Consider the following 15933-nt stretch of genomic DNA (forward strand, 5'->3'; position numbering starts at 1 on the left):
GTTTGATAATTTTGGTTTCAACTGTGTGGTTTGATTGTCAAGATTCAAACTCAAAATGGTTGTGAGTTATATTATGAGATGGATTGCCCATAGAAGGAGCATCTAAAGGTCATTTTGATGGGTGATGGTGTTGAAGAAGAAGAAATTGCACATGTTAGACCAATGCACATCTTGAATCGCTAAGTCGAGGGAAAAACCTAGCCTTACTGAAGAGAATTTGGTATGGCTTGAACCCTTGGAAGAACGTAGAATTGGGTGCTTTAAACACCATGACATGTCGAATATGAAAAGACTAGGGTATAGAGAAACAGAGATGAAAGACTAATATTGACGAATTGATAACATTAATAGTCTTGTCGGGTTGAGAAATCATACAAGTAATAACCCAAGAAATTCAGATCACTTACAATGGGGTTAGAAAGGAAAGCTTCATGACCAAGCAGAAGATGAAAGAACTGTTAAGGAAACTTGCAACATAGCTAGCAAGCTAGTGGTAGGGAGAGTCAGGTTCTATATCTTCAAGGATCTAACATAGACGTGATTTCTCTAAAGATACTTAGATTTAAGTAACTATAATTTTTTAATAGTAGAACCAAGTATGTTCTTAGAAAAGGTAAGAGTAATATACAAATAAAAAGAAGATTAGCACTCTATTTTTACTTAAAAATACATATAGGAGGAGGAGTTATCAAATATGACTGAGCAATATGGAAACTAGAGAACATATATTGTATAATGAACATATGAAAAATCGACAGGAGTACCTATAAGATTCAATGAAGTACTAACACATGAAGAATAAGATAAGAGGTGTGCCATAAGGTTGTTTGACATGACAAATACAATTAGAAAATTTGTTCACAATGATGCTCGTAGCAAAGATTGTTAAAGATATGTATAACTTGAAGTCTCTTATTATAATAACTCTAATTTTTACTCTTTTTTTTCACGATACATTAAAAATTTTCAGGTAAATTTTTTTTATATAAGTTCCACCAAAACCAAATTCTGATTGGGATGAGATTTTTAACAAAAATAGGAAAACATATTAATAGATTTCATGCAAAATTACATCCTGATTCGATGATTGAACTGAGAGCTCTGCTTTCTAATGTAAAATTGGTTAGTTCATGAATTTTCGTCAACAATCCAGATTTTTTTTTCAATCTTCACATAAAATCATATCAATTATTCTTCTAAACCTTTAAAGTCTTTTTATTATTTTGGAATATATTCATTTTAAAATTTTCATCATTATTTATTTATCGGACTTATTACCGTTTCAAAGTAACATCACTGATTTTTAATCGGTGCTTGCACCTTCGGTCCTGCCCTTTTCATTACACTATTTTTTATTACAATTTATTCTTTTTTACCTCACTTATTCCTTAGAAACATCTTATCATTTTCCTCATTATTTTATCCATCAAAACATATCACTAGTTTCTCTGTTCTTATGAATTCTAAATCAAAATTCATTTTATGAAGACTATTTCTTTCATTATATATCATTATTTATCTTTTATTTTTTATCTTGGTTTCTATCACTCATTAAAATCATACCACTTTCAGTCTTATGTTTCAATAAAAGTTTATATAACCGTATATTTAAATTATAGATTTCTTAAGTTTCACACTTATGCTCTCAATGAAGAAAATAGTGAAGATCTTTCCAATGTATTTAAGGATATAAAGATGATCTATTTCACAAAGACTTGGTTGAGGAGGTATGATCGCCTAGTAAAAAAAGATGAAAAAGACTTGCCCAAGATATGAGAAAAGAGGAGGAGCATGCAACGCCGTCATTGTCAACGAACAACGGTAAGAACAGAAGGATTTAGGTTTCAGATCCTATCCTAGTAAATATAATAGAGAGTCCGGGTTCAAAATTCAAAAAATAGAACATTTGAAGCAGAATTTGTATATAATGGCTTTGCCTTTTCTTTTGGAACCACCTCTTTTCAGCTTCTGTTAGTTTTCCCACAGCCTTTCAAGATTTGAATGCAGTTCTATCCTTAGGTGGCGAACAAAAATCGCAAATCTGCCTCCGTTAATTTTCCCAGGGCCTCTGAAGAACCTCCCACGGTCCTGCAAAAGGCATCATAAAGAAGATTTAGCTGCACAACAGGTGGAAACCTGTCAATTAGAGGGGGGATACAAGACAAATCAAACTCACCCTTCAAACACTAGCTCCTTCTTTTCTTGCAGCTGCAAAATCCTCTCCTCAACGGTATTCTCGATGACAAATCTCACAATCCTACAAGTGCAAAGACAATGTAAGCCCAATTAAGGGGAAATTATACAGATCAGTCGCCAGGTTCAGCTTAACCAACAACCTAAACTAGGGACAGGGTCATTCAGACATCAATTCGAAAAGATGATCAAAGGTTTAACTTCTACGTCACAATTGCGCCCCGATGGACTACCAATTTAATTATGGAACCTTCACATTCTACAAGATTATAGTTTCGTCAACCCAAAGTTAGTTAGAGACTCACTCCCACTAAAGATTTTTAGCACACAGTTGCGTCAAGCTCAACTACGTGTATTCTTTTTTGAGACTTGAACTGAACAAAAGGATCACCTAGAGTATAAAGTCCCCGCCATTTACCTTTAGCAGCTCACAACTTTGGCTTTGCAGTTCTTGTGGCAAAATTCATCGAGGTCAGAAGTGCTATCAAACATAGCCAAGTCAAGGAAAACATTACCCTACTAGGAAAGTCAGTCAATTCTTGACATACCACTTCGGGTATGGAAAAGATTTGTATACAAACATATTCTACAAAACTGATTGCAAAAAAATGTGAAAAGCATCTACAGAAACATTAATTGAATGGACTGGCCTGAGAGAACACTATCATTAGTTAATAGAAATTTTGTACATATCCAACTCATGGACTTGTAGCATTCTTGTGCCAGCTACCTTTTAAAAGAAGTGTCAGTGAGAAAGAGTCTGTTTGGCATGATTTGTGAAAAATAATTTCATGACATAATTGAAAAGTTGTTTTCATAAATTACTAGTGGCAAAATAAGTCAAGTTAAAAGTATGTTAGATAAAAAGTTAAAAATCTTGTCTCGATTAAAACAAAATCTTGTCTCGATTTTGTGAGAAAAAAATTACGAGTCAAAAGTTAAAAATAACTTATTTATGACTTTTCTTTGAGTATTATTTTTATATATATAAAAAAAAACTAAAATCAATTTGTAAAATCATACCAAACAGTACCTAAATACAATCTAATTTCCCCCCCACCAATAAGCCCGCTTTGACAAATAATTGCAGAGCCTGTTTTTGGCAACACATGAAAAAAATTACCCCGTCAGTTACTCTAAACAATTATGAATGTTATTGAAAGATAGAAAGATGAAACCCTAATGCATCCGCCCGAAGAGTTCGGAAAAACAAAAGAAAGAAGGCCATATAAATAGGGAACCTATAGATTTCAGCCCTTGAGTCTAATTTTTTCTGTTTAGAAAAAAACCCAGAAGCCTGAACTGGTTAGATGGCCAGTTCATTGTTACAACTAACCAACCTGACTGTTATAGCAATGATCTAGCATCTTATTATAGGATCTCAGAATAGTGGGTTAAAGTAGGACCTTATTGGTTTATACTGCCCAATACGATGGATTCTATCTTGTGCTTGCCGCTCCACTGCTGGGTTCCACCAAGGATCCATCAAGAAAACCTATACATTCCACCACGTGTAGGTATTGATCAATATATAAACAGACTAAACAAGAAGGTACATGCATTGAAAAAGGAATCAAATATATGCTGCCACAATAAAAATTGGAACAAGAAATAAAACTAAAAGACAAGGCTCGTGTGACAAGGACTTGCATTGACATGTAACAAAATTCTATCACAAACCTTAAGCATCTACTGCAAACCAAATACATCTGACTAAATTTTAGCCGCTAAGAAAGGCATGAACGAAATCACAAGTCACACCTTTCACATGCCTTGTGTTTTTATAAATTAGGTAACAAGCATCAGAGGAAATGGAATAACAAGAGAAAAGAGGAGAATCACTCACATGTGATGCAACTGTCAGATTGAGGGCAACACCTCCAGCTTTCAAACTCATCAAGAAAATCTTGCAATCAGGATCCTCCGCAAATCTTTTAATAGCAGCATCTCTGGCAGCCAAAGACATGCTTCCCACCAACTGAACACAGCTAATGCCAGACTGCATTAAGTTTGTCTCATTAAATAGTCCTTCTCTTTTCAAGTATAACTGAAGATAGAATTAAAAATCTTAATTTACCTTATGGAGAGAGTAATGTATGAGATCCAAAAACGAAGTGAACTGGCTGAAAACAATTCCTTTTGCAGAACCATCTCTTTCAGCCATAAATCTAATTTCTTCCCTCTATAACCATACAAACTACTCAGTATGACCAAACATATATTGGATAATTGCAGACAATAATCACATAAAATGTTAAAACATGCAAACAAAAACAAGCACACTTGGAGAGCTCAGTACAACTGACACAAAATTTAACCTACAAAATACTTTTTTTGTTTCCTGGATTAGGGAGCCTAACCAGCACATTAACTCTTATATAAAGATTTTTAACTCGATAATAGTTTTCTTCATTAGCCATTTTATTCTAGAAGTGTATCATAAATATATATAAATCCTTTCAAGCCATGGTGAATGGAGATATAATCCCCACACTAAAAAGCAGGTTCATCTATGATTATAAAGGATAGAAATAAATGTAGCAATTCCATAAGCACGTACCAAAGCTTCTATCTTTGTGCTTGTCTGAAAATCATCCAACTGTACTCTGTTCAGAATACTACCAGATCTAAACCCCTTAATGGTTGTTTTAGCAGTCTGATCTCCAGCATCCACATTTCCAGTGAAATCAACAGTGAGTGATTTGGAACAGACAGGGCAAGAGACTTCTCCAAAGGAAGCAGAGAAATCAAGCAAACAAGTCTTACAAAAACCATGGGCACATGAGGTAACCTGAAATGATAAGGATAACGTTACAGAAAGAAATTCAATTGAAGACCATATTGCAGATTCTATTTGTTAGATTCAGGCAAAACCAAGTGTTGCATAGATGCTATGAAGGTGTGGTCTTCTAGGAAACAAATGCATTTAAAAGGAGACTTGAATATGAAATCACCTTTTCTCCTTTACTGTATTGAGAATCAAAGAACAATATTTACCATTTTAAATGATCAACCTATTAACCATTAGCGGAGATCATCGAATGTTGGAAGCACAATGGAACTGGTAATTAATTCTTGAATGAGTAGGTAACTGAGGTGAACTATAGAAAATTGTCGAGGAAGTAAATATGAAGATTTAACAATCAAGCAGAGCAGAAATCCAGAGTGTAGGGATCATGAACAGCATATTCCAAATTCTACATTAAATTTTACATTCTCATGCATGTTAAATTTTCTTATATTCTAAATGACCAAGGACATGTCTATCATTTTAATATCTAGGTATCAGATCCATATAAAAAAACAAAAAACAAAAAAAAAAAACAAGGGAAGATTGACAATTGTTAACTCATAAATATTTAATTAATTTACCACCAAGAATGAATTTTATACATGTCATCAATATAGCATAAATAACAGGGAAATAGCTATTTCAGGGGGCCCTCACTTCATGATGGCAGGATCTTGTGCAAATAATACCAGTTCATGTTTTGCAGATGTGGGAAAATAGTTGCCGTGCTCTGCCTGAATGTTACTAGTGTTCTAAACTTGCAGAGGATTTCATATATTTGGCTTTTTAGGACAGTTCAAACTTATTATATATAGATGTTAATTTAGATCACACCAGCAAAAATTTGAGTTGACATAAACTACTAATGCACAAAACTGAAATGCATTTCTTTGCACTTTTAGAAAAGATAAATATCTGAAGAAAAGATGAGCACAAGAACAGAAAAGATAACTGACCACAGGATCTTCTGCTGGTTCATGACAAATACCACAAGCATTTTTGGCAGAATCAAGATCAACCATGTTTCCACCTTTTAGTGCTGAAGTTTTAGAATATACCACAAGGTAAGGATGATCAACTGCCTGTAATTTTGCAGACAAGAAACAAGAAAATCAGCAAAAAGAGTTTTCCTTCAGGGCTAACCGATCAGAAGACACAAGTTTTTATTTGTTAAAACCTAAAACAAGAATAACAGCAAGCAGAACGCATTTTTTGGATTTAATTCCTTGGTAAAACTGTCAGGAACTCTAAATATATAACTCAATATTGAATAACCAAATGAGAAAAATGATACCTCTGGAAATGTACTTCCAATACATAGTTTTAGAACTTCTAAAATCAAAAGCTAATCTTCTACAAGCAATGGAAAATGTAGAAGAAATCCAATGAATATATTAATCAAATTTGAATTAATAATTAAAAAATCCCATTCACAACACTCTTGACATGAAGGGTGAAAGTTCATCTATATGTTCTTTCAATACAATACAAATGATCGATATAACTCCTTGCAAGCACCCATTAGTTTAATATTTCAGCCATGCTGAGATAAAATCAAAATTCGAAAATGAAACTTCACGGGCTAAAATTAAGGTTTCTCTCTCTTTATATAAAACTGAGATTCGGAGAAATAAAATCCACTTTTCAAGCTGTAACTTAATACTTGTTTCATAACAGAAAGTAACTAGTTATGTTACTGCAGAGCATCGTTGAAACTCAAAATGACTGCTCGCAAGCACAAGTATTTCCAATATCCATTAAATAATATACTTGTACCATCTCATGAACAATTCAAAAAACTTTCACATAATATTTTAATTGCAGCAAACAATTCACAGGTAAATAGCACTTCATCACAGAAAGCCACGATACTGCAGTCAATGGATAAAATTTTCACAATGGTTAATGATTTTTTTACCTGCCGCAAGCGTGTCAGGAGGTCAAATATATGGGCATAATTATTCATCAGAGTTCCCGCCTCAACATATCTGTGAAGAACAGGAAAGGGGAAGTCGCATTGTGTAAGTATCTGTGATAACATATACACATTACATTTACATGTAATTCTATTAGCAACAGACAATTAAAAAAACCAAATAACTCAAAAGTAGTTGGGTAATGATATGAGGAGCATTCTAGAAGAAATTGCATTGATCATACAAAAATGAAAGCAGAAAAGGAAGAAGTCAACATACGTATTAAATTGTGCCTGACTTTCATTATACAATGATTCATAATAATCTTCTTCTCTAACATCCAGGATATCTCGCCTCAATATAACCTGGAGAAGAGAGGAAGCTAAGATTAATATCAAAGGTTTTTGATCAGTTAATAAAGTTGCTGTCTAGCAGTGTAGAAGGAAAACTCACAATTCTAGGAGGAAGAGCAAGATCAGAAGCCCTCCCTTTTTTTGTGCGTCTTAGCACTATGTTCTTCAAGACTTTGTGTTTGAGCAATATCATCGCTCTTCGTCCATAATCAGCATTTCCATGCTTTTGTATTGGGTTAGAAACATACTAAGAAAGAAAAGAAGTATATAAGAATAAAAAATTGCTTCAGTAATAGATACCCACAAAATATTATAATAAAAAAATTGACAAGTGATAGTCTGCAACACTCACTTTATTCCACCAACAAAAATGCCTCACAGAACTATGAGGGCAACTAGAACATTGTGTCGATGACCTACAAAGTGGTATTGGGTTTAGCAAAAAAAAAAAAAAACAATTAAGTGTCTCTAAATATTAATTACCCCAGAAAGGCTATAGATAGAAAAAATGTAAAAGTAAAATAGTGAGAGAACCTTGAATTGGTACAAGCAACTAACTTCACAACCAGTAATTCTAAGTAGAAATTTGTTGTCAAACAGAGAACAAAGAAGAGAAAAATATACATTGAGAAAAAAACACCTCTCCAGAAAGGCTTAAGAAGTTCTAGTACTAATTTTGCATTATCCATAAAAATAAATGATTAAAAAAAACTTAGGTTGCTCAATAGAAAGGAATACACCAAAAACTTATTTACCTTAATCATAAATAAGGTCAGTTAGATAACAAAAAAAACAAGCTTGAATCTTAAACCATACCCATAATCAAGAGTTCTGCAATCACAATCCTTACACAAGTAATATGAGTATGGAACTATTTGCAGGAAGCGTACCTGCAATGACAGAACTCCAAACGCATAAGATGACACAATTCTACATGATTAGAGTTATTTGGTTTGAAGTGCACGGTGAACTTACCAGAGAGTAAAGTTCACCAACGCGGTTTTGGAGGGGAGTGCCACTCAGAGCCCATTTGTATGAAGAGTCTAAGGCAAAAACAGCTTTTGCTGTATTACAACGTCTATCTTTTATAAAATGGGCCTATGTTGGGCATGAAGGGGAAAAGGTATGCTTCAGAAAGTAATAAGCGCACAAATGATGGAAATGAAAAACAAAATATTTAGAGAAAAACAAAAGTTGGTGAGGGCTGAGACATAGAAAGCATGTACTTTTTTTATTATTTCACAATAAAAATAATGAGACAATGCACATAAGAATGGAATTTATGGGAACAGCAAAGCAGAAAATAATGGGAAAGCGACATTTCATGCACTAAGGATAATTAAAAGTTTGTTGATTGTTTCACTCGAAGTAAAAGAACAAATTGTCATAGAAAGGGGGCTAAGGATAATTAACTTGTTGGGTAAGAAAAGATTTTCTTAGCAAAGTTTCAAATGAAATTCAAGAATCTACTTGAAACCCATAACAAACTGAAAACTCCTAAAGAAGCTTGAGGTCGTTAGTTTGGTACCCAAATTTGTTAAGAGAATGGCTCCAAAAGTAAAGGAAACTTAAATGGTTACCATCACACAAAGGAGAGATGAACAAGGACAAAGAAAGCTATGGAAAATGTCATAAAACCTGGTACAAATTGTCTGTCTCCCATGTTATTTTGGTCTTGAATTTACAATGCATCAAAGGGGGGCAAATTTATAAGGAAGCAGACATAATTACCCCCAGGCACATTTATGCACGCCAACTCACCTCATCCAAAATGATGCGCTCCCACTTCAACGAGTGCAAAAGTGATTTCTCTTTTTGCAATCCTAGTTCAACTTCTGAAAGCTCCATAGGATGACTCTTATCTTTATCAGATTCTGTTTTCTGCTTTGATGCTGATGGTACAGTTTTCAGCTTTTTCTTAGCTTGCTTAGATTGCTTTGCTGTTCTATTAGCATCAGGCCCACAAAAATATTTTAGGTGAACTGTAAGCTTCTTTTCATAAAAGGAGTTCCCACAATACACACATTTCTTCTTGGGAGGCATCATGTATTTTCTGAATTCAGACTCAATAATAGAGTATGTTGTTATGACAAAATCGTAATCATGGAACAGTTTAGAACTCTTTTCTCTATTAGCCCCATGATAAACCAGAACCTTGGTGCTTCCTTTTGTAGTATACCGGTCGATCTCATTTACCCACTGAGTTACAGCAACCACCGGACAGACTACAAGGGTGGCTTTGATTCCAGCCAAATCACTGGATGAGCCTGAAGATGGTGATGGACCATTGAATTCAAATAAATTTTGATGGAGTTCCCGTTTGGCAAGGACAAGAGCGATTGCTTGAATCGTCTTCCCCATTCCCATCTCATCTGCAAGAATTCCCCCTCTGGTGGACGACTCTTCCTGTTCCAAAGCCCAGGCTAACCATTCCTTTTGGAATCTTAACAGAGGCATAATCAAGTCAGATGGTGCCTCAGCAGTTTTAGCTTCCAATCCACGATTATGATCAAAATCAACATCTTCAGTCAAGTTCTCATTAATCCATTTGTCGTGACCTTCTTCCCAAACTTCCCACATCAACAATTCCCCTGACCTCTTTTTGCGCCTCTTGTTTGTCTTATAGTATTTCTTTTTTTGAGATGCTGTTGATTGCTCAGCTGGTTGTTGCTCATTAATGGGACCTGTTTCCATAGTACCCCTCTTAGCAGAAGGCAGTACATAATAAGGCACGGGAACACTACTAGCATTAATAAAAAAGAATAAAAAATGACTCTACCTTGCCAATCATGGACACCAATCGTAGCCTTTGCCTGATGATTTAAGAGCAAATCCCCCATGTCTTCAGTCATTTCACCTATTCATTCGCTGGGATGTCAGTGATGCAATCCAATCTCAACTTGTAAGCTTTGATTTCACATGCTTCATTCATTTCAAAGAAACATATAAGCTCCTTAAAAGAATTTTGCAGACTTTTTTTATTTTATAAGCATAAAATTTTTTTATGTATCAAAAATCCTAACCATCTCAATCAATTGTGGGAAATATCTTCCATTGAAACATATGAAAAAAAATATATAATTCACATTTTTTTCAAACAAGTACAAAACTTCAACTAGAGAACCTCAATAAGAAAATGAAAAAAAAAATCGAAAAAAGAAAAGACAAAAGATTGAAGAAGCAAGAGTTCTTTTTATACAGGAAAGTAAATTCATTACCAAAGCTATTATCATCAGAATCTGAAGATAGTACATAGAATTCGTCATCAGAACCATCACCGCCACCGCCACCGCCACCCCCTATGTAATTGTTTCCGTCTTCTTCGTTACAAGAACCGCTTTCCCCATGCTCACCATCGCCTGCATAAAACAAAAGTCATTAATTTTACAATCCTGGTAAAAATAACTCACCAACATTTAATTTATTCCTTAACAACAATCTAGAAATATTTTTTTCCAAAAAAGAAAACAAAAGAAAAACCACAAATCAAGGACTTCCTAAACACTAGCAACTTTCAAATTAAATGAAAATCAAAATCAAATCGAAACCTAATTGTCAAAATCTAGAAGAAATTTCCTTAAGTATCACTATCACGGTTAAAATGAAAAAAAAAAAGCACAAAACTTTAGAAAACCTAAAATTTATCAGTCGCTTCATTTCATCTTAGTCTATACCAAACAGCACCTCTAATCCTCATCATATACAGAAATTAAGAGCAGATGAAAAAAAAGATTAAGAAAACAACCGTTGATTGAGAGCCCGGAGAGCCTTCTACGAGAACGAAGCTCCATTGATTTTGGAATAGAGATGATGAGACGAAATGAAAAAGAAAGCGAGAGGTCTTTTCTTTTTACCCAAAAAGAAAGAAGGCGTTAAATGGAGTGTGGAGTGGGATATGTGACCATTGGGCGGCGGGAAATGCTATATATATAAAGGCCTAATCGGCGGGAAACAGAGTTAGTTACTGTGGTCTACCTACCTTCCTCACTCTTTCCTTCATCGTCCGTCTGAGCAAGACAATGTCCTATAAAATTTCTTGCGGTGATATGAAAAATAAATTAATTAATATCTATAAATAACATGAGTGTATTTGTCAAAGTATTAAAGAAGAAAAAGATAAAAAAAAAAATACACTCTAACTAATTTCTATTATTTTTATCTTATTTGTAAATATTAATTGATTGACTATATAATATAGCAATTCAAGACATATTATTTTGGCCCGTGCTGTTTTTTATTTTGTTTCTATAAACAATCTATTTATTAATGTAGTAACAATGTTTTTTAAAATATTTTTGCAAATTAATATAATAAAGTTAGTCATTCAAATCCTTGTACCTTGAAAATATATATATTCTTCGACAAAGTTAACAAAATTCTAGATGGCGTGCACAAGAAGTCCAACATGCAGGCACTTTGTTTAATTAATTAGTGGGAGTTTCTCGTCTGTCCACGAAGTCATTAGAGGGAGTTTCTCGTCTGTTGACAAAGTCTACCTGAGCTTCTCCAAAAATACTATCTTCTTTGCCTTTTAAAAGTAATTTTAAAAAAATTTAAAAATATATTTTTTATTTACTTTAAATTAGTATTTTTTTATATTTTTAAATCATTTTAATATGCTGATATCAAAAATAATTTTTAAAAAATATAAAAATATTATTTTAATACATTTTTAAGTGAAAAACACTTTAAAAAGCAATCACAATCACAATCACACTTCCAATCAAGCTAATATATATAAAACATAGTGTTAACAACATAATCACGCACAGTAATTTTGATAATGTTTGGTATTGTGATAATAATTATTTTTTAAAATATTTTTTTATTTAAAAATTTATTAAAATAATATTTTTGATATCGGCATATCGAACCGATCCGAAAATATAAAAAAATTAATTTAAAAAAAATATTTTTTAATTTTTTTTAAATTATAGTGCCACCACAAAGATAAACTCTATCCAATATATGTATGAGTACTGAGGTAAATTTAGATTTTTATAGAAGTAGAACTCATTTAAGCATAATTCACATTTCACATAAAACTAGAAATACATGTTTTTTTATTTTTTTTTATGGAAACCAGTAAAAAAAACATAAACTCACCTCATCACACTCTTAAATACACATTATGTAATTCATAGACCAGTCCCTAACTTTTCGAAAGTGTGCAAAAGTTTGCTCAACATGTGTAAATTGAGATTATGGTTTAATTTATATTAATTATAATATTAGCGCTATGTTATGGGCATATCAAGTTAATCGAAACATTAAAATAACACGAGGAAGTTATTTAATTTTTTATTGTGATAAAAAATCTCAAATGCACATTCAAAGCTTGGTCAATATTTAACAAAACAAGTTAATTATTATATGTATTAATAAATAAAAAAACAAAATTGTTAACAATAAACAAAGAATAAAAAAAAGAATTGTGACATGTCATGCTATTTAATATCTTTATTTAATCATGTGTCACTATCTTTTCAAAAAAAAAAATTGAAAAAAAAAAACTTGTTAGCACAATTCATGTGTTTTTTATTTATCCAAATTTACACCATGTTGTGATCCCTTGCAGGGTCAAGATTCCAACCTCGACTATGTTGAAGTTGGTTTTGGCATGGCCCGTGTTATAAGAAAGATAAAAAATGATTTAGTTGTTTTGTTCAAAACATAATTTGGGTCATAAAAAAAATTCAGTATGCTATTATTTTAACCATTATCCAACTAGATCAAACTCAACTATGAAACAATTAAACACTAAGAGGATTAAAAAACAAAAAGCCTATGAAATGAAATAAAGAGATGATGTCATATTGAATCAACCTCAGTCTATGTTAACATATAAGATTTCTAGTCTAGATCATGACATAATCAAAATGAGCTAGTCTAATATGTCGATCCATCTCATTTATTTGTGTCTCATTCTCTACCTAATTAAGTTTTATTAGGCTCGTGTAGGATGAAATTTTAGATTAATTTGAAAAGTCATCTAAGAAGGGGTTAATAAAATAAAAATAAAAATTTATGAAAGAATCAGAGACAAATAAAAAAAACTGGTTGATCATGGATCAAATTGAAAAAGTACCCCTGTCATATTCAATCAATGTGTTTCATCGGTGAGTTGACTATTAGTTGTCAATTTTTTGTTTTTCTTCTTTTTTTATTTTTTTTATCTCATCTTTTTTTCTCTCATTTGCTCTCTCGTAACATTTGCTAAGAAAATAAAAATAAAAATAAAAATAAAAATATGTTTGGTTAAAAAAACATAAATATAAAAATAAATTTGTTTTTAGAATAGATTTAGAGTGAAATTATATACTTTCAAAACAGGAGGTGCAAAGAAGAACATATTTTCAAAGATAATATTTTTATTTTTTATTTTTAAAATATCCTAAAATAAATTTATTATTTCATTGAAGATCAGATTATTATTCAAATACTTTTCAAGAAATATCAAAGTTTTTCTCTATTTCTTTACAGTTTTAGGCCGCATCAACAAATTATTTAAAAATGGCATTTTCTATTTTGAAGTATTTAATAAAGGGCATGTTTAACATATCAAATTTAACAAGTGATTTTATTTTCTGGTCCCAATTGAAAAATGATTATAATAAATTATTTCGATGAAAATAACGTAGACATATTCTATTTTATTAATATAAGATATTTATTTATCTTTAACAAATGTTTTTCCTTTTTCAATGTCTATTAAGAAATGAAAACGTGAAATTAGTGATGAAAAATATTAATGTGTTTGGGAATACAATGAAAACTATATTTTAAAAAATTTAAAAATATTTTTTTATTTAAAATTAAATTTTTATTTATGTTTTTAGAACATTTTAATTTACTGATACCATTAAACATTTTATTTTATGTATATTTAATTTTTTTATTATGTTTATTTTTAATGATGAGTCTTGTCACTAGAAATAAAAAACATAATAGTAAAAATATAAATTTATTATTTTTATTTTTATATTTTTAATATAATAAGTTATATTTATAAGAAACACATAAACAAAAGTAAAAACAAACACGGTAGAATTCTTCATGCACACAAGAAAAGACGGTAATTGTTATGGGCCAGGACAGAATTGAATTCCCTTAGATAATCGAAGGTGAAGCCTCTTCCATGGGAGAATCAACCGTGTACGTGAATATATTTGTTCAAATTGAGATTTTGGGCACGTAGTGAAAGTGAATTATTAACAAAATACTAAACGATTGGGCTAAATTAATATAGTTACATGAAAAATAAAAATAAAAACTGTTATTTATTAGAATAATATTTATGTTTTTTGCTTATTTTTTTCAACTTTATTCATGATCTATTCTTTTTTTTTATCATTTAATATTAAATTATTTTGAGAATTGTGATTCTTTTATTTTGTTATATATTATTTTTATGGATTTAAGATTTTTTTTTCTTTTAATTTCAATTTTTAATATTAGATTTGTTATTAGTGGGGTATTTTTTTAATTTTTTTATGAATTTATATTGATTTAATAACTCAAATAGCAGGTTTAACAGGTTAACTTGTGTTGACTCATGATTATTTTTTTGGGTTGTTTTTTCTATTTTTTTTTATTTTATCATTTAATGTTGGGTTAGTTGAAAATTGAGTTTTATAATTTTTTGTATTTGTTTTTTATAAGGCTATCCTGATCTTATAACATGGATCATGAGTTTGTTAGATTGTTCTAAATTGACTATGTTTATTTTTTGGTATTTTTTTAATAGAGCTTTATGATTTTTTTATTTATTTTCTATAAAGTTATTCATATTTCATGACTCAGGTCGCGAGCTAGTTTGACAAGTTGATATTGGTTGACTCGGTTTATTTTTTTGGATTTTTTTAATTGAATTTTTTTTCAATCTCACTATCCAATAACTTAATATTTTTTTTATTTATTTTATTACAATAGTAAGTTGTCTGGGAATCTTATGTCATATACATTCCATTCAGATTCAAGCTAATGAAGCTAGAAATGTTGATTCTTGTCATTGGACGTTGACTTATGCATGGTTAATATTGTGCTAATCATGTAAGAAAGCCATCAATTCTATTGTCCTCCTAGTGCCAAACCAAAAGCTTATCACAACAGCTGTGCTAGCTAGATTGCTGGCACGAAAAGTTGGGATTTGCCATCCAAATTGCTATGCTGCATTCTAGTTCACTACTGATCATGTTTTTTAAACCTGATATTATAAGTTTGATTGTTCTTCATTCATATGATCATATGCCTTCTGTTGTTTATAAATCTCACTGGCACGCTCAGAGCGAAACGCAATGTCTGGTATGCTCAGCTTAGTGTTTGAGCGCTGCTTCTTTCCAAGACTCCTCTGCTAACAATATATATTGCTCATAACGTGTCTTTCGGGTGCTAATTATTGTCATTTTTTATATTTTTTCTACTAAATCAAACCATCCTGCTCCTGATGAGAAGAGCAAGTGCAGATTCGTAGAAAATGAATCCTTTCAACTGTGCAGTTGCATGTTCATCAGTGGGCTGTTTTCTCTCTATTGGCATTATATTTCCAGATGTCAAAAAGCTTGGGTAGCCCTTTCAAGATCCACGGCACTCTGTAGCAAAAATTCAATGTAATCTTCAGATGCCTAGAGTGGGTCACCGCTTACAAGAGAGGACCTTTTCCAGGATAATGATGCTGCAT

At 31.6% G+C, this 15933-nt stretch overlaps 1 protein-coding gene across 3 annotated transcripts; it reads right to left on the reverse strand.

The window, feature by feature from the left end:
* Positions 1-1773: 1773 nt before the first annotated feature.
* On the reverse strand, positions 1774-11312 carry LOC133682495 (DNA repair protein RAD16). 3 transcript variants are annotated; one of them, XR_009836693.1, is made up of 18 exons: positions 10999-11312; positions 10472-10612; positions 10033-10110; positions 9015-9937; positions 8229-8351; positions 8070-8143; positions 7606-7669; positions 7354-7500; positions 7180-7265; positions 6903-6972; positions 5941-6066; positions 4754-4984; positions 4271-4375; positions 4040-4192; positions 3600-3688; positions 2612-2674; positions 2177-2257; positions 1976-2088 (listed from the first exon to the last, which is right to left on the reverse strand). XR_009836693.1 is itself a non-coding variant. In XM_062105844.1 (17 exons), the coding sequence occupies exons 1-17, from the start codon at positions 11042-11044 to the stop codon at positions 2016-2018; spliced, it is 2589 nt and encodes an 862-aa protein (XP_061961828.1). In that variant the 5' UTR covers positions 11045-11311; the 3' UTR covers positions 1774-2015. The 3 variants fall into 3 exon arrangements, 2 of the variants coding, with proteins under 2 accessions (XP_061961828.1, XP_061961826.1); XM_062105844.1 differs by lacking the exon at positions 2612-2674 and having other exon boundaries at positions 1774-2088; positions 4040-4171; positions 10999-11311; XM_062105842.1 differs by lacking the exon at positions 2612-2674 and having other exon boundaries at positions 1774-2088; positions 10999-11311.
* Positions 11313-15933: the final 4621 nt, after the last annotated feature.

Source organism: Populus nigra, chromosome 2, assembly GCF_951802175.1.
Source record: "Populus nigra chromosome 2, ddPopNigr1.1, whole genome shotgun sequence".
In the NCBI taxonomy this organism is placed as follows: Eukaryota; Viridiplantae; Streptophyta; class Magnoliopsida; order Malpighiales; family Salicaceae; genus Populus; species Populus nigra.